Source organism: Ixodes scapularis, unplaced genomic scaffold (genome assembly GCF_016920785.2).
Source record: "Ixodes scapularis isolate PalLabHiFi unplaced genomic scaffold, ASM1692078v2 PGA_scaffold6__148_contigs__length_123643588, whole genome shotgun sequence".
Taxonomy (NCBI): Eukaryota; Metazoa; Arthropoda; class Arachnida; order Ixodida; family Ixodidae; genus Ixodes; species Ixodes scapularis.
Window position 1 is genome coordinate 59,506,436 of NW_024609881.1, and position 23,530 is coordinate 59,529,965.

General features: G+C 43.9%; 1 protein-coding gene across 1 annotated transcript in view; it reads left to right on the forward strand.

Moving 5' to 3' along the window:
• The window catches only part of LOC120836093 (venom metalloproteinase antarease-like TtrivMP_A), a 42,319-nt gene that overhangs the window by 2,893 nt on the left and 15,896 nt on the right, over positions 1 to 23,530 (forward strand). Inside the window, exons 2-11 of the mRNA XM_040212248.2 lie at positions 1,266 to 1,423; positions 2,314 to 2,406; positions 2,795 to 2,912; positions 3,674 to 3,715; positions 4,134 to 4,261; positions 4,401 to 4,472; positions 7,477 to 7,610; positions 9,606 to 9,661; positions 10,804 to 10,915; positions 11,148 to 11,315. Of these exons, the coding sequence (XP_040068182.2) occupies positions 1,266 to 1,423; positions 2,314 to 2,406; positions 2,795 to 2,912; positions 3,674 to 3,715; positions 4,134 to 4,261; positions 4,401 to 4,472; positions 7,477 to 7,610; positions 9,606 to 9,661; positions 10,804 to 10,915; positions 11,148 to 11,315 (1,081 nt within the window). The remainder of the gene's footprint in view (positions 1 to 1,265; positions 1,424 to 2,313; positions 2,407 to 2,794; positions 2,913 to 3,673; positions 3,716 to 4,133; positions 4,262 to 4,400; positions 4,473 to 7,476; positions 7,611 to 9,605; positions 9,662 to 10,803; positions 10,916 to 11,147; positions 11,316 to 23,530) is intronic.

A 23,530-nucleotide genomic window follows, 5' to 3' on the forward strand; every position in this document is an offset into this window, starting at 1 on the left:
TGTAAAAAGTTAACGTACGCTTGTTATGTCTTACTGAAGGCGAGACAATGCTTTGACACTCCCACGATGAAACTTATATATTTTGCTATATTTCATAGTCATTTAACATATTGTATTGAGGCCTGGGGCGTAACTTATGACACTTACCATTTGCCATTGATTAAATTACAGATGAGAGCCCTCAGAATCTTGACATACTCCCACTATTCCCAACCGTCTCATATCATATTTCATCAACTTCACATTTTCACATTTCTGGAAATTAAACAATATAAGATTGCTTGCTTAATAAATAATATTTTAAAATCAAACAATCCACTGCCAGCGAACATCTTAATTAAGGGTAACCGATTAACAAGGGCGAACACATCTGGTCACTTTAACATAACACGGTCTCATAACGTATACGGCGAGCGACTGATGCAATCATGCGGAACTAAAATCTGGAACACTTTACCATCTTCAGTCACCCAGTCAGGCAACTTTAACAGCGCTTTGAAATACTATATTTTTTTTAAATAGAACATGTCTCCCACCATCCTGAAACTCAATCGCATATTCTGTTATTGAATTCATAAAAATTCATTTCACTTTGAATACACTCGTGCTCCTCGTGTTTTTATTATATAATGTATAAATTACCGGATATAGTTGAACAAGTCACTTTCTACGTTTATTTTCTATTGTCTTTCTTTGTTTCTTTTTTTTCTTTTCCTTTTATTGTATTTCCAGTAATATTTCTTAAGAGTGCTGCCTTCCTAATATGTTATTATTAAAATGGGCCCAAACTAGCCAAAAGGCTATGGGCCCAGATGGTTCTCAATAAATTGTACGATGCAACTCATGACAATAAACTCGATTGATTGATTGATTGATTGATATCTTCTGATGGGCTGCATATTAAGAAATGCATATGAAAGGATAAATAGTGTTAACGAAAAACGATTGAAAGATGCCCCCCTCCCCTTCCCCGTATTTTCTAAATCTGTTCCGTTCGAACTATTCACATGAGTGCAGGCTTGCTTTACGTGGTGTGCTTTTATTGCATTTCGTTTCCAACGTCTTGTCATTGCAGAAGGGTGTTCTTATTTTTGTTGAGTTAATTGTCTTTTGTTTGTGAAAGGCAACGTTGCTGAGAGATCTACGTACGATTTTTTTATAACAAAAACACCGTGACCTGTGACCACCGTTTTGTTTCTTCCTCTGTACCGAGAAGTTTGTTGCGAGTATGGAACGGTCGGATAACAGGAGCGGTTACGTTCCAGATGTCGTGTATCCGGTTTTGATTGAAAGCAGAAGCGGCAACTCAAGAGGCGCTGTTCAACTTTCCAAAGACTACGTCATAGACTTGGAAGAATCCAGTGTTTTAGGGGACAGTCTGTATTTTTCCGAGGCTAAGTATGGAGAGGTGAATCACGAATTGGTAAGAAAAGATTACCTTTCAGAAAAAAGCATGCTTCTGCCTCATTGTTTGAAATTCACTTAATTTACTTAGAAAATAAACATTCCAGCTGTTTTTTCGCTCAGAAGCTTTTTGATGTGCCCGCTAGTGCCTTTGGAAGTTTTCGTACATTTCAAGATGCCGTTCATGCAAAATTGTCTCCGCTAATTATAACGTAAAAAACGCACATTTGTTTAAATGACGTGCCGAATCCCACGATTTCTTTTTTGCATTCTTTGAGAAACTTTTACTTCCTCGATAATTTACACAACCATTCACACCGATATTCGTTGTGCGTCTCGTTGAAATTCATTAAATGTTATCATTTACTGTGTTTTTGTAAAATGCATTAGCTTGCAAAAAAAAGCATGAGCAATTCCACTCTGAGAAGGTGGATGACCAGCGAAGCTGTTTAGCAAACGACACAGGTGTGTCAAAGAATTTTGAACAAAGGTACGACCAGATTTATGGTCTTGATACGTGGTCGTCGTGACGAGCAGGAGCTCGCAAGCGCTTGGAGCGTCTACAAGGAGATAACGGTGCGAGAGTACACATAGCTGACACGAGTAGCACAGCCCCAAATATTTAAAAAACCTTTATTATCTACGTGGGAGTCTACTGATCTTGAAAATGGAGGCTATTGATAACTAATCTACTGAAAATGCATAACCAAGTGATGAGACATAAGCTTTTGCATAAAATGAAGCTAGTGTGCCCCAAATTGAGGGCCTGAGTTTTTGTTGACGTACACAAACAATCCACGAAACCCTAGCAATAGATAGCTTGGCTATAAATATAATTGTTTAGCATTTCAGCTGCTACTAATATGAATATTCCTTCGCAGTTATTTTACTCATAATATGTTCTTTCAGATGGATACTACAGACATACGTAAAAGTGTTTATGAAAATTCGAAACACAAGGCGTCCTTTACAATTACTGAAACAGACGTGGGAATTGAAATGGTATGTACAATTTTTTTTTAAAGTATATGTTCTTATAGGAACAATAAATACGATTATACAAATGTAGAGGAGGTTATGCAATCGTTATTTATAAATCCTGTATTTGCTAACTGCATAGATTTTCGCGAACATTTTATAAACCTGGAGTGCTTTTTTAAGTTTCATAAAAATGAAGTTGTATTAAGCATATTGGAAGTTCACATCGCCACAGCGTCTAAAGAACATTATTTATGAGAACTTTAAAATATATATTTAGAATACATTCTCCATAAATTGCTTCCAATTCAATTGAATTTTTAATAAGGATAAAAAGTTTGTTTAGTGATTCACAAACGGTCTGCAACGGACTATGCTTGCAATATTCAGAAATCTTTTACTTTTTTAACAGGAAGGATACCTAAACTTTACACATGGAATTGAGCCATTGAGAATACATAAAAAATCCGGCCGAGTCCCTCACAGAATATATCCGCTACCGACGCCTGAAGAGGCGATCCACTTGGAAAGTAAGTGACAGAATCAAACACTATACACTAGATATTTGTTGAGAATTCAATCATTAAAGGCTAGATTTCCTGAAGCAAAAATGATTACAAATTTTAAACGTACGACCGAATTCCTTCCTTCAGCGTTCGCTTCACGTGCAGTGTCAATACTGGTATGCTCTCAGTTATTTGCCATATATTCTCTCGATGAATTAATTCACCTCCCGTTTTTTCTCTATCAACACATTGTGTTTAAAGCGTGGCGAAATGAGCGCATTAATTGATTATCATGGGAAAGAGAAAAGGAGAAGCTCTTGAAAAGGCGACGGCCCCTCAGTATTTTTAGAGAGCAGCTCTGAGGGCCCCGTTTCCAGCCTGAGCGGAATATACTGACAATTATAACGTCTCTTATATTTTTATTTAGTTATGGTTGCTTTTTAGGTAACACATGCAAAAATATCACTTCGTCGTCTTTTCTTTCAAACAAAAAAAGTTATGTACTTTATTCCGGCATGGTTCAGTTTTGAGGTGATGGTATTTTGATAAACATATATGCACTGATATCGGACATTTTAACAATTTGAGAAAATTATCTTGAAGATATCTTAACGACTAAAAACCGCAAAAACAGGACAGCAAAAAAGAAAAATACAAACAAAAACTAATTGACAGCAAAACACGAAGTGTTCCTCTATAATTTTGCTGACGAAGAATGCCTTTAAAAAGATACAACCTTTGAATTTGATTACATTTCACATTCAGTATCACTATGATGTTTACAGTTCCCGTTGAAGAACGTTCCGATGGAAGTCTACTGCCAAAAAGTAAGCTTATTTTGTTTTTAAAAAATTTAACTTTTTTCAGCAGTCCTCTCAACCAATTCTACAATAACCAAGAAGCAGGCTGCAATTCTAGATACATGCGCGGCATACATACTGGCCATTTTATCACCATGATGCAATTTTCTGTACACAGTAGAAACCCTAATTTTTCTGGATGAGGATTTTGCTTTTAAATAATTCGGTAGACGTCAGCACGTGCTGCGCGAGTAACTACAATTCGAGACCGCACTTTGATGATATAATGAATTTGAAAACTTTTCTTTGGAGAGACTGTTTCACTATCTTGCACAGAAAACAAGATCAACATATCTGGCAGCGTGCATACTTAAAAAAAATTATTACACAGTTCATTCTAAACTTGCGAAGCACTGAGGGCGTGCCATGATTTGAAACCTTCTAGATGACGCTGCAGAGCCACCCACTGTGTGGCGACCTGAAATGTACGTCATGATTGACAGTGTAATACACAAGGCCCTCAAGGAAAGCAAATTAATACAGGCTCAATACATCATAAGGCTGATGAACATCGTGCGTATGGTTTATATTTGTTCTTGTTCAGAAATAATATAGTAATGTCAGTTTTCATTGACCAAACAAAAAGTGCTTATTGAGGCTTTCGTGCTCCGATTACTGACACCCGTTCGAATGCCTTATTTCTTCCACGAAGGTGAATGCAATCTTCAAGACGGTTCGCAAGCCCCGAATAAACCTCCAGCTTGTTGGAATATTCCGGTTTCCAGTGCGTATTCATTGTCCAACCTCCACACATTGGTATCTTTAAATTTGAAAGTCTTGCTATTGCCGACAAGAGTGCAACACAATTGTGCACTGAAAATTTTTAGAAGAAAACACAATTTTTGTCATATAGTTCGACTTTTTTATTTGAAGCCGTTCGGATCAGTTTGCGCTTTGCCTAGGGGATTCCAGGGAGCGAAAAACAATAAGTTTTTGTTTAACTACAAATTATTGGATGCCTATGATTTAAATAAGATTGTTTGCGTTATACCAGATTAGTGTATTTTACATTAGTAGAGCTATAAAAGAGTGCATTTGATGACTAGATGTATTACTGTAAATTTGCATTAAGGGACTGTTTTTTTTAGTAAACTTTGACTTTCTAGTAGAAAAAATAAACAGCTTAATATTGTGTGGTTCGATTTGGTCAGGCGCAACTTTATTTTGGATTTCAGTGCGTTATGAGATTTTTTGTTTTGATTAGCGATTCCTTGATTAAAAAAGAAAACAAGTAATATACAATGCATGATAGAAAGTAGTAACTTAAAAAAAAAACTATTTTAGTATTATTTTTGTGGAAATGTTTTTATTCATAATATTGTAGTGAAGCAGTATGATTTAAAGCACTTTTGAAATTATGACACAAATCACGATTTAAATCGTCCAGACTTTTATTATCCACCATGCTGTTAACGCTCATGTTTTCTGGGTTGCAAGAATATTGTATTGCTCAGCTTGATGCAATGTTGTGTTTTTGATATAATAGTGCTGCAGAGCAGGTTTAAAAAATTATACCGGATGAAAAAAATATGTTCAGTATTGTGATTTATATAATAGGTAAATAATGTAAATAATATTAGATACTAGAGAAACTACCCAGGTTTAGCAATTTGTACAAAAAGACAAGGGGCATGGCAGTAAAATAGATAAAAATGTCCGCAAGTGATTTACCGTTTCTACTTAGACAACTTCTTTCCTGAATTCGTGCGTTGGTCACGTGTCACAAAGTTACGGGACGTCATTTCTTCTTCTAAATTTAGCGGAGAAACTGAATTGGTGCTGAGGTCACGTGGCGTCAATTTTGCTGCTAAATCTAGCAGGCAAATAAAAATTTCGTTTTGGTCACGTGACCAAGTCACATGACATCACTTTTTCCGCCATATTTAGCGGAGAAAAAACATTGTTCTATAGGTCACGTGACATAAAGTCATGTGACGTAATTTCCCCGTAAATTCAGAGGGGGAATAGCAGAGGTCAAGCAAAAATCGGGACCCGGAATTCCATTCTTCTTTTTTCTGAGATGCATCGTGGGCGCTGCAGCAGTATTGTAGGCGTTACCGAAAAAAGTAACGAAATCCGTTACTCATTACAGCAGATGATATCAAGGCCATACCAATCATAGCTGTCGCGCATCTTTTGTGTTCTCCTCTACAGCATATATGTAACATTCCATTAGCAACTAGAGCGCCGTTCACATATATGCAACCGAGCACGGCCGAGAGAGACCAGACCGGTTTTTTAGCCGTTTGCGGTGTCTTTGGACCAGCCCCGCCGCAGTGGAGCTGCTCCTAAGAAGTCGCAAGAGGATTAAAAACCGGTCATGTCGCTCTTGGTCGTGCTCGGCTGCAAGAGTGTGAACGAGCCTTAATACTTTTCCCCATGGCATGGCACAAAGCCTAGGTTCTTTTGGCAACATTAATAACTATTGGCCCATATCCGTACTTCCCTTATTTTTAGATGTATCAGAACATCTGATAAAAAAACGCTTATGCAAATTGTTGAATGAAAGAGATGTCCTTGTAATGCAGCAATACGGTTTTCAAGAAAAAAAAAAGTCAACAGAAATGGCGGTACTTAGTACCAAAGAAAAATCATTCAACATTTTCAAAATAAACTATTTACCACTGGAATATTTTTAGACGAGAGAAAAGCGTTTGGTCTCATTAAACATGATATATTGTTTTATAAACTACTGTTTTTTTTAGAATTCGAGGCGTTGCTTTAGATTTGGTACGTAGTTACTTATCTTGACGGTCACAATATACGTGTTTTAATGGTTACCGGTCCAAGCCAGAACAAATTTCGCATGGGGTTCCATAGGGGCTTATTTTAGGTCCTCTGTTTTTTTCTAATATTTATGTTAATGATATTGTATCTATCCTAAGCACTCCTAAAATAGTTTTAGGAGCTTTAGCCGGAGAAAGAGGTGTGTGAAAAAAGTTGCAGTCGATTCGTTGTACCAGTGTGTGATGTGTGAGAAATAAAACCAAGATACGTTTATCGGAAACAGATGGTATCCCTCTAATCGAATACAGAGAAATGGTTTCGAACAAGCCTGAAAGGAGGGAGGCGAGGGGGGGGGGGGGGGGGCGGTGCTAGTGCGTGCCTGCACACATATCTTATATCTGATGGTATGTTGGTGCCCCGAACATGGTAAGAAAGGAGGGTCGGTCTGTGTTGCGAAGAAGGGTTCTAATGGTTCGGTGAAGGTAACAAAGAAACAACTTATTTCCGCCATCACCTTGCAGTATTTTTATGTCGCGATTACATAACACCTTCTATATAAATAAGAAAACGAAGACATATGTCTCAAAGTGATTGTGTCAATCAAGAGCAATTGGGGATTTATCGGTCTAAATGAAAGTTACGAAATCGCTTCTGTTCGCGCAGTCGAAGCCGTCAGTTTTATTTCGAAGTAACCTTCCATTTTCTATTTCAATTTTAAACAATTTTAATTTTCGTCGTGACAGATGGCGCAGTCAAAACAAAACTAGCTCCATCCTAATTCGTTTTCGCAAAGGCCTGTATGTTTCATTTAGCTTATTTTACGTAGTAGACTCAATGTCAAGCATTGCACATTTTTATAAGCATCGGACCTTGAAACATCATTGCATCTAGAAAGTACTACTTTTCGATGATACCCAAGCGCCCTTTTCAATGGCGGTCTAATTTATGATTGAGAAAGTAATATAATATGAATATTTTCGTCTAATTCTTTATGTTTACAGACGAAAGAAGATGAGTATTTCATTGTGGAAGAAGATAATATAGTCTCAGCGTATGAGTCAATAGAAGCCTTTGGACAATTCACCGAAAACACCACGTTCAAAAGGCCTGCTGATTTCTACCTGATGCTCGTTGGGTAAGCAAGATCACGTAATTCCTGAGGTCTAGTTGTGCCGTTGAGGCAGAGATAGCATATCCTATTTCCTTATGGCGATTCAATGCTTCCGAAGGATATGTGATAGATTAAGGCGATCGTAATTTTCGGGCTTACAATAAATTACGCACTGCTTAGATCAAATATTTGACTTTCATAACCCCCCAAAGCACAGATTAGCTTTTATTTCAACGCAAAAGCAGTCATAGAATTTTTGTTTTACGGAAACGAGCACAGTTGCTCCTTCTACTCGTGGCCGGAAGAAGTGGCCCCATGATCTTCTATTACGGATTCAGGCAGGCAAGTGGCGAAACCTTGCAGGAGGCCAGAGGGGTATTACTACAGGGGGATTCAAGGAGAGGCTAGGCTCTTTAAATCGACCGCAAAATTCGGTTTCTTAACCGATCGCGCTACAATTTTGTGCAGCGTTGCCCACAGATGGTGCATTTCTGTTTGTAATATTTGCGAATACCCTACTGAAAATTCTCATTTGTATGAGAAATTTCTTGTGTCCAATAAACACATATGAATCATACACGATATATAAGAACATATAAGAACATATAAGAACCGTATAAGAACCATATAAGAACTATATAAGATATATGAGAACACACAAGCACCATATGAGAAACTAGTGGGAACTTTCTTATAAGTTTCTTATGGGGTTCTTATATATCTTATATAATTCTTATATAGTTCTCATATAATTCTTATATGGTTCTTATATGTTCTTGTATGTTCTTATATATCTTGTATGATTCATATGTGTTTATTGGACACAAGAAATTTCTCATACAAATGATTTTTTTTACTAGGGTAGCGAACCTACCTGAGGAAAAAGTAACAAAAGAAAAAGGCTTAGCTCCTCTGGAAACGCAGCGAAGCCACCGGTCTTCTCTGCGTTGTATTTACCTTACCTAGTGATGAACAAACTCGCCTGCATCGCCACTTTTGCTACCCTCGTGCGTCTGTCGGACTCGTGCCAGCAAGCTTGTGTGAATAGCATATCAATCCAAAATTGTAACATGCTCTCTTTTTTATGTGCCGCTTGATTGGACTTTACGGCAAGGCGACAAGAGACGTGTAAACAAGTTGTGTTGCCCCTCGAAACGAGGGGTAGAGGTGCATAATTTCGGTTAATGCGCGCTGCATGCTACAAGTTATTCAAGTATTATTTCCGATAATATCAAAGTCTTTATTTATGCGAATCCTAGTGATCTCATATTGTCAGTAATAGGCTGTCGCAATCATCGCAGTTTCGGTTTTAAAATGTTCTGTCAGCAGACATTAAGAAACAATTTCCTGGAAACAATATTTCTCTTGCAAAGGTTAAGTAAAGTCTTCAATTTTGTCGATTGTATATGCATAGTAAATGTGTCTAGCGGATATTTAATATTTCTTGCGGTATCTTAATGTTCTAAATACAAAAAAGCTTATGCTTTTCTTGATGCACAATCTTTTTCTCTTTCTCTACGTTTGGTTCAAAGCGATAGCCTAGAGAAAGGCGTGGTAAGGGCCGCGGGAAAATGTTACGTTCAAAATCTTGTTTTTTTAAATTGGCAGGGCTGGTGACGGGTAAACGCAGACAATTATATTCTCATCCGAGAACCTTGCATCGATTTTACGGGTGGTAACGTCAGCGCGCCATAACCCTTCCTAAATGTTCCAAAATTTTCTAAAATCGACTGACTTAGTGCTTCTTGATTAGAATGATATGTTTTTTCTTACAAACCTGAACGTTCATTCACAAGTTTTAGTTAATAATCTTACTTATCGTGACAGCTGCTCTGTTACGTCCCCATCGCCTTGTAATTCACCTGCCGAGACTGTAAAAGTGTAGCCTTCACGGCTTTTCTAAAAAAAGACATGTAAAGCATAAAAAGCACAAGCTATATGTAAATTTATTTTTTGACGTGATTAATGTTCATATCAGCAGGAATACGCATAATTAGTATTTTCATATTTGCATTTCAGGCGCCGCTTAGGGATGCGTAACGAGAAGACTAAAAAATTATCTCCTAAGGGTTACGGTAAGAGAGCGGGGTCAGACGATGCTGCGGACCACACATTTATGCTGGATCTTGAGAAAATCGGAGTTTAACCAGTTATTTCTGAGAGATGTCTAACAAATAACGAATCATATACGCCGTTTCTGCTAGTTAGTAACACGAATTACTGAGTGGGATTTGGAAGTTGGTAGCCGTTTTTACAGAAGATGGCCTTTGCTGCATAAAATGAACGTCGCTTGATATGAAGCAGTTGAAGAAAGTCAAGTTCAAAATATTTTATAGCAAGTTTTGGCTACTTAATTCACAAATAAAATTTGACAAGAAGGGTTTTCGTCAGATGATGGACATAAAAATCACATTCAACAAATATCTCTTGGAAATTTCACTTATATTCGTGGTGAGTTTTGTAAAATACCAAACGGGAAAATCAACTACAAATTATGACTGTACATTTTCATTCTACGTAAAACTTTAAGGCCGCATGTGTACGTGTGTTCGCAAAAAAATTGTGATTTTCATGACAAGACAGCCTACGCGTTGCGCAACACTTATTGCCCTCTAACGGTACAACCTCATGCCAAAGTTTTAAAAGTCACTGTTTGCCGATTCAAAAGTTAGAAGCCATTTTTTTAAATTTTACATTTGCAAGAGGAGTCCTGTTTTTGGTAGCCGACGTCCCTTATTTTCGTGTGTTGCTATACTTCGTCGACTGCTCTCGTCCTATTGTGAATTTCCTAAAACTGTTCATAATCTTTCAGAATAACCTGATGCTAAAGTTCTAAAACTTTAGCATCAGGTTCGAGCACCGAGCGCTACATTTGGCCAAAGACTGAGCGTTTAGTTATTTGTAATTTAGCTTTGCGCTAAAAAAATAAATGTAGATGTTTGTTTGCATGTTTGCTTTGCTTGTATCTTTCTGAAAAAAAATTTTCCCTGTAAGCACATCGCACGACTTCTAGATACGACTTGTTTCCTAGGCATTTGAGAATTTCGCACAAGCGGTCACGCCTCGGCTAATTTTTAAGTTTTAAGGCTGACGTCTCATAATTCTAAATAGCTGCTTTTCCAAAAAAGGGGATTTTCATATCACAGCGTATTCTTACAGCTTGAAAAAAACGGTATTGAATGTATTTGGTAAGCAACAGATGAATTATTATTTCCAGGTATCTCATTTTTTGCAATGGTCTGCGTGAAAGGCGCCAATGTAGCAATATCCGAGGAAGAACCTGCTGTTTACTATAGTTTCACCACTATAGCCCACGAAATCGGGCATTTGTAAGTATCTTGTCACTACCTTTAGAAACTCATGTGCTCAGCGTATCATCCGGGAAGAGCTTTTTTAGTCACCCTTAGTGAATCCCTTGCCTTTTATCGTCGCTACGGACAATGCGATAAGCGCCGATAAGAAGTGTGACCATAATAAGACTTGCTTTGCATTTCTTAATCTGTCCCTGATTATAGTGTTGAGGATTAGATGGTTTTTTTAACATGTACAATACTTTCGCAGGCTCGGGAGCATGCACGATGGAAGCGGTCCCTTGGGGTATCCGCCGAATCATCCTGGTGCTGTTGCCTGCAAGTTACCAGAGAAATACATTATGAAACCTCGAGGGCCTCATGGACCGCCTTTCGCGTTTTCTTATTGCAGCGAGGTGCAGATGCAATTTGTTTTGAAGTAAGTATTTGCTTTAACTTTCTTAGGCACTGGTATCGTCGAACTTTTATTCTTCTTTTGACCCGTGATACTTCCTATGCTATTATTTCACCCTAATTTTGAATGTATCGTTTGCCAGTGTACAGGGATGTTACTTCCAATCGTAGTTACTTAAATCGTAGTTCACTTAAAGGGTAGCTGAATCCGCGAAACGAATGACGACAAGCGTTAACATAATAGGCGCACTATGTTCCTTAAGCTGTCAGCAATAGTTGAAAGAAACTTGCAGCTAACCTGTCATTGGAGAAGCAACGAGGCTGCAAGTTCACAACGACAATACATAGTATTGTGGTTGTGCTGTTATTCTCGAAATAAACAAACTGTGGCCATTATATCGACTTTAAACGTGACAAATAACCATTAAACTTGACAAATAATCTCTCTTTTTAGAGTCCTAGTACGTCCGTCAGTTGCTTAGTGTAAACGAACTAATTATCATAGTGGTCGTTTTAATGCTTTTATTTTTAACCTTTGTTTTTTTGCGTTAATTTAATTATACTTTATCAGCAGGCGAGTATAGGCATGCCATTTTATTTCACTAGCAGTAATGTTAGGTGGTTCTCTCGGTAGTTCCAATTTCAACACCAGTCTGAACGTTCACGACCGCCGCTGTGACCATTTCGACAAGCAGTTGCCATAATTATGCAGTAAAAACATTCATAAAACTATTTTAGCTGCACGGCAGCCTTAATTATTTATTGGATAACGTTTTTCAAGCCTTTATTTCAGTAAGCTCGTAAGAAAAGGACGTTGATTAAAAACTAGCTCTGCCCTTAAAGCTATCTGTGTTGTCTTGTTGTCGGCCTGAAATTCGCACAGCCAGTCATCAGAGCAGCACACGTTGTCCAACACAACTTGCTTCTGTTTTTGTTTAGGAAAGCTGTCATACCAAAGTAACTTTTTCGTTGTCATCCATGTTGTGCTAGTGTTGCCGCGATCTGACAGGGTTTTCGGACAGCATGGGAAGGGAGCAACAAGTTGCACGAATGTTGGACAACGTGTTGTGTTGCTGTTGCCGTCGTGTTGCCTCAGTGTGACACGGCCCTTAGAATTTTTGTAGCCACGCATTTTGGATAATTACACCAATTAAAGAGGCATTAGTATATCCGCTGCCTTACGCTAGTGGAAGGATACTTTTCTCCTTTCTTCGGGTGTGTTCATTAAAAATTTTAATGTTGTATTATTATTCTAATCTCATGAATCTGGAAAACATCCGTTATGAAAATATTCCCTGGAGAAGACGAACAAGGGGGAACAAAGGACAAACACATATCTCCAAACACAGTTAATTTCTCCTAGCTGTGTTGAGATTTGTTTTTGTCCTTTGTCCTCTCTCAGGTAGCACGCCAGAGGAATGCCCAACTTGAGCAAAGGTCTGGCAAACATAAGGGCCCAACTTTGGCGCAGTTAGGTTTTTGCACCATGACACTCATCAGTGCCAACGTACGGTGCCTAACTACAGCCTTAGTTGGGCGATCCTAAGGCATGCCAAAGTTTGGCTCTTCTCTGGTACGTCAGAGTAGTGCCAAAGTTGGTGCCATACTTGAGCCATACCTGCCATAGCAAATCCCAATCTGGGAATTCGGGGCAAGCCAAGGTTTGGCATTTCTCTGGTCCGCCAGAGGAGCGCCAAAGTTGGTGCCATTCTTCAGCCATTACTGCCAGAGCAACGCCTAATTTCGGTATTTGGGATGTGCCAAAGCTTGGCTTTGCCCTGCTCCACCACAGGAGGGCCAAAGTAGTGCCATACTTGAGCCATAACTACCAGAGCAACGCCCAATTTTGGTATTTCGGTCATGCCAAAGTTTGACGTTGCCGTGGTCCGCCAGAGGAGCGCCAAAGTTGGCGCCATACTTGAGCCATAACTGCCATAGTAAATGCTAACCTGGGAATTTGGGGCATGCCAAGGTTTGGCGTTTTTTTCTGATCCGCCAGAGGAGCGCCAAAGTTGGTGCCATAATTCAGCCATAACTGCCAGAGCAACGCATAATTTGGGTACTTCGGACACGGCAAAGTTTGGCTTTTCTCTGGTACCCCAGAGGAGTATCGAAGTGTGCCATTCTTGAGGTATAACTACCAAAGCAAAGTCTAATATCGGTATTTCGGCCTCGCCGAGTTTGGCTTTTCTCTGGTCTGATGCACTTGTGGCAAAGTAAGTGAGAAACTTGAGCCTTAATTGCCAAAGCAACGCCTAATTTGGGTATTTCGAACATGCTGTGTTTGGCTTTTCTTTGGTGCGCCACAGTTCTGCCAAAGTAAGTGCCATACTTGAGCCATAACAGTTGCAGTAAATCTTAATTTGGCGATTCGGGGCATGCCGAAGTTCGGCTCTTCTCTGGTTACCTACTGAAGTGCCAAATAAGTGCCAAAAGTGTCGAAGAAAGCCGAGAGGGCTGCCCAAGTTTCGAATATCTCTGGTGTGTCACAGAAGTGCTCTTTCACGTGTCCCAGAAGATAAATAAATTAAATAAGCGTTGGAAACACGATGGTAAGATGTCATCACCTCCGTTCCCAAGCAGCACGGCAATACTTTGCAGTATCGTGCCAGTGCCGGCCGAAAGTCGGTCCATTATCGCTCAAATGTCCAGTTTTGCACCACCGTTTGATATCCGGCAGGTATTGCCGTAAAACTGTTTCGCCCCGGCGTAGCGTCCGTGCAATATTGTGCGAATACCCTACGATGCGTCTGGTCCGTATTAGCCGAACGTCGTGCATGTATGTGTAGGCTGCATATCATTTGTTGCATATCCAATCACATATACGGATAAACAATTTTTTTCTATGGCTCCCAGATGTTTATTAAACCACTATGATCACACACAGTGCATTTGCGACATATTTACGAAGGCCACACTTTTCTGCAAAACGAAAAGCAAATTATAAAATAAAATTAACACTGTCCTCATGTCAAGCAAAACTCATCATACAAAAAACCGCGGAGATTGAGGAGAAAACAAGACTACTAAAAGAAGAATGCTTTCAGTGTACTTAGTAATAAAAGAGCGATATCAGGTAATCCTTGATAGATGCATAATCCAACTCAGGCACCCCACAAACGCACTCGAGAAAGAAGGTTGCGCACATTCAACTGACGTCTCGTCGTCGGCGATCAGCAGTTTTGTCGAAGCGTTTCCAACAAACTAATCACAGGAATTCCACGAACTTCGGTGAAATAAAATGGCTGTTACCAAAAAATTGGCATGGACGTATTCCGACCGTTTACGACGAAAAAACACGGCCGGGTCTGCAACGCACGAAAGCAACAGAACACTGAAGAGCGGCGTTCGAAAACCGGACCTACGTGGCCCGCCTATTTCTATAACTAGGCAAACGGCGAAAACAGCAGCCCCAGAGATCCCATCAGCGTGACAGAAAAAGTCATGTGACAAATTTTCGTCCAAACGTTTTTGTCGTACGCGCCCTACGTAGAGAGGTCATGCCGGGTTACGCATTCGGCGCCACCCTTTTGATTTGTTTAAAGCGGCTGTCGCGCTCGCTGAAAGCCACACGAAGACACAAAAGCAGTTAGGGAGGATTTGCAAAAGGCGAGGTCGAAGGGGCATCAACAACGCATAAAAGGAAAGGCCGCTTTTCCCGGTGACCTTGTCGCCTTGCCTAGTCTGTCAGCGATCGGCTTCCATTGTGGGACTCAGAAAGATAATCCCCTTTCTTGAGAGCGAAATGAAAGGAGTGCTTTGTTTTGCGAGCTTGTCGCCATCCAATAGGCCTCAATTGTTGCTCTCCCGTCTCGCTCCCAGTGGATTCCCATGGCTGTAGTGCCGGCGAAATTAGGAGCGCAGCCGGGACATTTTCTCCCGTGAATGATGATCGGGTACTTAGAATTCGAAGCAGCTCTTTCGGCGTACATTTGATGTTATCGGAGTCGGTCGTTGAGGCTTTGGACTGAAGAAATCAAGAGACACCCAAAATCAGATAAAGTTGCCAGCCGAATAAAACTTGATTTATATTTAGTTAAGATGAAGACCACCCGCGTACATCAAATCCCTCATCAGCCGAACTCTAAGCCAATAAGCCAAGTTCTGGCACTTGTTTGGCAACTCTGGCCCGTAGCTGCCAGATGACAGCCAGACTATCGCATCGGGAGCGAAGCCTAACTTTGGCACTTGTTTGTCGACTTTGGCCTGTAGCTGCCAGATGACAGCCGAACTATCGGAAAGCGAAGCCTAACTTTGGCACTTGTTTGGCGACTTTGGCTCGTAGCTGCCAGATGACAGCCGAACTATTGGAGAGCGAAGCCTAACTTTGGCACTTGTTTGCCGACTTTGGCTCGTAGCTGCCAGATGACAGCCGAACTATCGGAAAGCGAAGCCTAACTTTGGCACTTGTTTGGCGACTTTGGCTCGTAGCTGCCAGATAACAGCCGAACTATCGGGAAGCGAAGCCTAACTTTGGCACTTGTTTGTCGACTTTGGCCTGTAGCTGCCAGATGACAGCCGAACTATCGGGAAGCGAAGCCTAACTTCGGCACTTGTTTGTCGAATTTGGCCTGTAGCTGCCAGATGACAGCCGAACTATCGGAAAGCGAAGCCTAACTTTGGCACTTGTTTGGCGACTTTGGCTCGTAGCTGCCAGATGACAGCCGAACTATCGGGAAGCGAAGCCTAACTTTGGCACTTGTTTGTCGACTTTGGCTCGTAGCTGCCAGATGACAGCCGAACTATCGGAAAGCGGAGCCTAACTTTGGCACTTGTTTGGCGACTTTGGCCTGTAGCTGCCAGATGACAGCCGAACTATCGGAAAGCGAAGCCTAACTTTGGAACTTGTTTGTCGACTTTGGCTCGTAGCTGCCAGATGACAGCCGAACTATCGGGAAGCGAAGCCTAACTTCGGCACTTGTTTGTCGAATTTGGCCTGTAGCTGCCAGATGACAGCCGAACTATCGGAAAGCGAAGCCTAACTTTGGCACTTGTTTGGCGACTTTGGCTCGTAGCTGCCAGATGACAGCCGAACTATCGGGAAGCGAAGCCTAACTTTGGCACTTGTTTGTCGACTTTGGCTCGTAGCTGCCAGATGACAGCCGAACTATCGGAAAGCGAAGCCTAACTTTGGCACTTGTTTGGCGACTTTGGCCTGTAGCTGCCAGATGACAGCCGAACTATCGGAAAGCGAAGCCTAACTTTGGAACTTGTTTGTCGACTTTGGCTCGTAGCTGCCAGATGACAGCCGAACTATCGGGAAGCGAAGCCTAACTTTGGCACTTGTTTGTCGACTTTGGCTCGTAGCTGCCAGATGACAGCCGAACTATCGGGAAGCGAAGCCTAACTTTGGCACTTGTTTGTCGACTTTGGCTCGTAGCTGCCAGATGACAGCCGAACTATCGGAAAGCGAAGCCTAACTTTGGCACTTGTTTGTCGACTTTGGCTCGTAGCTGCCAGATGACAGCCGAACTATCGGGAAGCGAAGCCTAACTTTGGCACTTGTTTGTCGACTTTGGCTCGTAGCTGCCAGATGACAGCCGAACTATCGGGAAGCGAAGCCTAACTTTGGCACTTGTTTGTCGACTTTGGCCTGTAGCTGCCAGATGACAGCCGAACTATCGGAAAGCGAAGCCTAACTTTGGCACTTGTTTGTCGACTGGCTCGTAGCTGCCAGATGACAGCCGAACTATCGGGAAGCGAAGCCTAACTTTGGCACTTGTTTGTCGACTTTGGCCTGTAGCTCCCAGATGACAGCCGAACTATCGGAAAGCGAAGCCTAACTTTGGCACTTGTTTGGCGACTTTGGCCTGTAGCTGCCAGATGACAGCCGAACTATCGGAAAGCGAAGCCTAACTTTGGCACTCTTTTGTCGACTTTGGCTCGTAGCTGCCAGATGACAGCCGAACTATCGGGAAGCTAAGCCTAACTTTGGCACTTGTTTGTCGACTTTGGCCTGTAGCTGCCAGATGACAGCCGAACTATCGGAAAGCGAAGCCTAACTTTGGCACTTGTTTGGCGACTTTGGCCTGTAGCTGCCAGATGGCAGCCGAACTATCGGAAACCGAAGCCTAACTTTGGCACTTGTTTGTCGACTTTGGCTCGTAGCTGCCAGATGACAGCCGAACTATCGGTAATCGAAGCCTAACTTTGGCACTTGTTTGTCGACTTTGGCCTGTAGCTGCCAGATGACAGCCGAACTATCGGAAAGCGAAGCCTAACTTTGGCACTTGTTTGGCGACTTTGGCCTGTAGCTGCCAGATGACAGCCGAACTATCGGGAAGCGAAGCCTAACTTTGGCACTTGTTTGTCGACTTTGGCCTGTAGCTGCCAGATGACAGCCGAACTATCGAAAAGCGAACCCTAACTTTGGCACTTGTTTGGCGACGGGCCTGTAGCTGCCAGATGACAGCCGAACTATCAGAAAGCGAAGCCTAACTTTGGCACTTCTTTGTCGACTTTGGCTCGTAGCTGCCAGATGACAGCCGAACTATCGGGAAGCGAAGCCTAACTTTGGCACTTGTTTGTCGACTTTGGCTCGTAGCTGCCAGATGGCAGCCGAACTATCGGGAAGCGAAGCCTAACTTTGGCACTTGTTTGTCGACTTTGGCTCGTAGCTGCCAGATAACAGCCGAACTATCGGAAAGCGAAGCCTAACTTTGGCACTTGTTTGTCGACTTTGGCTCGTAGCTGCCAGATGACAGCCGAACTATCGGGAAGCGAAGCCTAACTTTGGCACTTGTTTGTCAACTTTGGCTCGTTGCTGCCAGATGACAGCCGAACTATCGGGAAGCGAAGCCTAACTTTGGCACTTGTTTGTCGACTTTGGCCTGTAGCTGCCAGATTACAGCCGAACTATCGGAAGGCGAAGCCTAACTTTGGCACTTGTTTGTCGACTTTGGCTTGTAGCTGAAAGATGACAGCCGAACTATTGGGGAAGCGAAGCCTAACTTTGGCACTTGTTTGTCGACTTTGGCCTGTAGCTGCCAGATGACAGCCGAACTATCGGAAAGCGAAGCCTAACTTTGGCACTTGTTTGGCGACTTTGGCTCGTAGCTGCCAGATGACAGCCGAACTATCGGGAAGCGAAACCTAACTTTGGCACTTGTTTGGCGACTTTGGCCCGTAGCTGCCAGATGACAGCCGAACTATCGGAAAGCGAAGCCTAACTTTGGCACTTGTTTGGCGACTTTGGCTCGTAGATGCCAGATGACAGCCGAACTATCGGGAAGCGAAGCCTAACTTTGGCACTTGTTTGTCGACTTTGGCTCGTAGCTGCCAGATGACAGCCGAACTATCGGAAAGCGAAGCCTAACTTTGGCACTTGTTTGGCGACTTTGGCTCGTAGCTGCCATATGACAGCCGAACTGTCGGGAAGCGAAGCCTAACTTTGGCACTTGTTTGGCGACTGGCCCGTAGCTGCCAGATGACAGCCGAACTATCGGAAAGCGAAGCCTAACTTTGGCACTTGTTTGGCGACTTTGGCTCGTAGCTGCCAGATGACAGCCGAACTATCGGAAAGCGAAGCCTAACTTTGGCACTTGTTTGGCGACTTTGGCTCGCAGCTGCCAGATAACAGCCGAACTATCGGGAAGCGAAGACTAACTTTGGCACTTGTTTGTCGACTTTGGCCTGTAGCTGCCAGATGACAGCCGAACTATCGGGAAGCGAAGCCTAACTTTGGCACTTGTTTGTCGACTTTGGCCTGTAGCTGCCAGATGACAGCCGAACTATCGGAAAGCGAAGCCTAACTTTGGCACTTGTTTGGCGACTTTGGCTCGTAGCTGCCAGATGACAGCCGAACTATCGGGAAGCGAAGCCTAACTTTGGCACTTGTTTGTCGACTTTGGCTCGTAGCTGCCAGATGACAGCCGAACTATCGGAAAGCGAAGCCTAACTTTGGCACTTGTTTGGCGACTTTGGCCTGTAGCTGCCAGATGACAGCCGAACTATCGGAAAGCGAAGCCTAACTTTGGCACTTGTTTCTCGACTTTGGCTCGTAGCTGCCAGATGACAGCCGAAATATCGGGAAGCGAAGCCTTTGGCACTTGTTTGTCGACTTTGGGCTGTAGCTGCCAGATGACAGCCAAACTATCGGAAAGCGAAGCCTAACTTTGGCACTTGTTTGGCGACTTTGGCCTGTAGCTGCCAGATGACAGCCGAACTATCGGAAAGCGGCCTAACTTTGGCACTTGTTTGTCGACTTCGGCTCGTAGCTGCCAGATGACAGCCGAACTATCGGGAAGCGAAGCCTAACTTTGGCACTTGTTTGTCGACTTTGGCCTGTAGCTGCCAGACGACAGCCGAACTATCGGAAAGCGAAGCCAAACTTTGGCACTTGTTTGGCGACTTTGACCTGTAGCTGCCAGATGACAGCCGAACTATCGGAAAGCGAAGCCTAACTTTGGCACTTGTTTGTCGACTTTCGCCTGTAGCTGCCAGATGACAGCCGAACTATCGGAAAGCGAAGCCTAACTTTGGCACTTGTTTGGCGACTTTGGCCTGTAGCTGCCAGATGACAGCCGAACTATCGGAAAGCGAAGCCTAACTTTGGCACTTGTTTGTCGACTTTGGCTCGTAGCTGCCAGATGACAGCCGAACTATCGGTAAGCGAAGCCTAACTTTGGCACTTGTTTGTCGACTTTGGCCTATAGCTGCCAGATGACAGCCGAACTATCGGAAAGCGAAGCCTAACTTTGGCACTTGTTTGGCGACTTTGGCCTGTAGCTGCCAGATGACAGCCGAACTATCGGGAAGCGAAGCCTAACTTTGGCACTTGTTTGGCGACTTTGGCCTGTAGCTGCCAGATGACAGCCGAACTATCGGAAAGCGAAGCCTAACTTTGGCAAATGTTTGTCGACTTTGGCTCGTAGCTGCAAGATGACAGCCGAACTATCGGGAAGCGAAGCCTAACTTTGGCACTTGTTTGTCGACTTTGGCTCGTAGCTGCCAGATGGCAGCCGAACTATCGGGAAGCGAAGCCTATCTTTGGCACTTGTTTGTCGACTTTGGCTCGTAGCTGCCAGATAACAGCCGAACTATCGGAAAGCGAAGCCTAACTTTGGCACTTGTTTGTCGACTTTGGCTCGTAGCTGCCAGATGACAGCCGAACTATCGGGAAGCGAAGCCTAACTTTGGCACTTGTTTGTCGACTTTGGCTCGTTGCTGCCAGATGACAGCCGAACTATCGGGAAGCGAAGCCTAACTTTGGCACTTGTTTGTCGACTTTGGCTTGTAGCTGCCAGATTACAGCCGAACTATCGGAAGGCGAAGCCTAACTTTGGCACTTGTTTGTCGACTTTGGCTCGTAGCTGCCAGATGACAGCCGAACTATCGGGGAAGCGAAGCCTAACTTTGGCACTTGTTTGTCGACTTTGGCCTGTAGCTGCCAGATGACAGCCGAACTATCGGAAAGCGAAGCATAACTTTGGCACTTGTTTGGCGACTGGCCTGTAGCTGCCAGATGACAGCCGAACTATCGGAAAGCGAAGCCTGGCTTTGGCACTTGTTTGGCGACTTTGGCTCGTAGCTGCCAGATGACAGCCGAACTATCGGGAAGCGAAGCCTAATTTTGGCACTTGTTTGTCGACTTTGGCCTGTAGCTGCCAGATGACAGCCGAACTATCGGAAAGCGAAGCCTAACTTTGGCACTCGTTTGGCGACTTTGGCTCGTAGCTGCCAGATGACAGCCGAACTATCGGGAAGCGAAGCCTAACTTTGGCACTTGTTTGGCGACTTTGGCCTGTAGCTGCCAGATGACAGCCGAACTATCGGAAAGCGAAGCCTAACTTTGGCACTTGTTTGGCGACTTTGGCTCGTAGCTGCCAGATGACAGCCGAACTATCGGGAAGCGAAGCCTAACTTTGGCACTTGTTTGTCGACTTTGGCTCGTAGCTGCCAGATGACAGCCGAACTATCGGGAAGCGAAGCCTAACTTTGGCACGTGTTTGTCGACTTTGGCCTGTAGCTGCCAGATGACAGCCGAACTATCGGAAAGCGAAGCCTAACTTTGGCACTTGTTTGGCGACTTTGGCCTGTAGCTGCCAGATGACTGCCGAACTATCGGAAAGCCAAGCCTTTGGCACTTGTTTGTCGACTTTGGCTCGTAGCTGCCAGATGACAGCCGAACTATCGGGAAGCGAAGGCTAACTTTGGCTCTTGTTTGTCGACTTTGGCCTGTAGCTGCCAGATGACAGCCGAACTATCGCAAAGCGAAGCCTAACTTTGGCACTTGTTTGGCGACTTTGGCTTGTAGCTGCCAGATGACAGCCGAACTATAGGGGAGCGAAGCCTAACTTTGGCACTTGTTTGGCGACTTTGGCTCGTAGCTGCCAGATGACAGCCGAACTATCGGGAAGCGAAGCCTAACTTTGGCACTTGTTTGGCGACTGGCTCGTAGCTGCCAGATGACAGCCGAACTATCGGGAAGCGAAGCCTAACTTTGGCACTTGTTTGGCGACTTTGGCTCGTAGCTGCCAGATGACAGCCGAACTATCGGGAAGCGAAGCCTAACTTTGGCACTTGTTTGGCGACTTTGGCTCGTAGCTGCCAGATGACAGCCGAACGATCGGGAAGCGAAGCCTAACTTTGGCACTTGTTTGGCGACTTTGGCTCGTAGCTGCCAGATGACAGCCGAACTATCGGGAAGCGAAGCCTAACTTTGGCACTTGTTTGGCGACTTTGGCTCGTAGCTGCCAGATGACAGCCGAACTATTGGAAAGCGAAGCCTAACTTTGGCACTTGTTTGGCGACTTTGGCTCGTAGCTGCCAGATGACAGCCGAACTATCGGAAAGCGAAGCCTAACTTTGGCACTTGTTTGGCGACTTTGGCTCGTAGCTGCCAGATGACAGCCGAACTATCGGGAAGCGAAGCCTAACTTTCGCACTTGTTTGGCGACTTTGGCTCGTAGCTGCCAGATGACAGCCGAACTATCGGAAAGCGAAGCCTAACTTTGGCACTTGTTTGGCGACTTTGGCTCGTAGCTGCCAGATGACAGCCGAACTATCGGGAAGCGAAGCCTAACTTTGGCACTTGTTTGGCGACTTCGGCTCGTAGCTGCCAGAGGACAGCCGAACTATCGGGAAGCGAAGCCTAACTTTGGCACTTGTTTGGCGACTTTGGCTCGTAGCTGCCAGATGACAGCCGAACTATCGGGAAGCGAAGCCTAACTTTGGCACTTCTTTGGCGACTTTGGCTCGTAGCTGCCAGATGACAGCCGAACTATCGGGAAGCGAAGCCTAACTTTGAAACTTGTTTGGGGACTTTGGCTCGTAGCTGCCAGATGACAGCCGAACTATCGGGAAGCGAAGCCTAACTTTGGCACTTCTTTGGCGACTTTGGCTCGTAGCTGCCAGATGACAGCCGAACTATCGGGAAGCGAAGCCTAACTTTGGCACTTGTTTGGCGACTTTGGCTCGTAGCTGCCAGATGACAGCCGAACTATCGGAAAGCGAAGCCTAACTTTGGCACTTGTTTGGCGACTTTGGCCTGTAGCTGCCAGATGACAGCCGAACTATCGGGAAGCGAAGCCAACTTTGGCACTTGTTTGTCGACTTTGGCCTGTAGCTGCCAGATGACAGCGGAACTATCGGAAAGCGAAGCCTAACTTTGGCACTAGTTTGGCGACTTTGGCTCGTAGCTGCCAGATGACAGCCGAACTATCGGGAAGCGAAGCCTAACTTTGGCACTTCTTTGGCGACTTTGGCTCGTAGCTGCCAGATGACAGCCGAACTATCGGGAAGCGAAGCCTAACTTTGAAACTTGTTTGGGGACTTTGGCTCGTAGCTGCCAGAGGACAGCCGAACTATCGGGAAGCGAAGCCTAACTTTGGCACTTGTTTGGCGACTTTGGCCTGTAGCTGCCAGATGACAGCGGAACTATCGGAAAGCGAAGCCTAACTTTGGCACTAGTTTGGCGACTTTGGCTCGTAGCTGCCAGATGACAGCCGAACTATCGGGAAGCGAAGCCTAACTTTGGCACTTGTTTGTCTGCTTTGGCCTGTAGCTGCCAGATGACAGCCGAACTATCGGGAAGCGAAGCCTAACTTTGGCACTTGTTTGGCGACTTTGGCTCGTAGCTGCCAGATGACAGCCGAACTATCGGGAAGCGAAGCCTAACTTTGGCACTTGTTTGGCGACTTTGGCTCGTAGCTGCCAGATGACAGCCGAACTATCGGAAAGCGAAGCCTAACTTTGGCACTTGTTTGGCGACTTTGGCTCGTAGCTGCCAGATGACAGCCG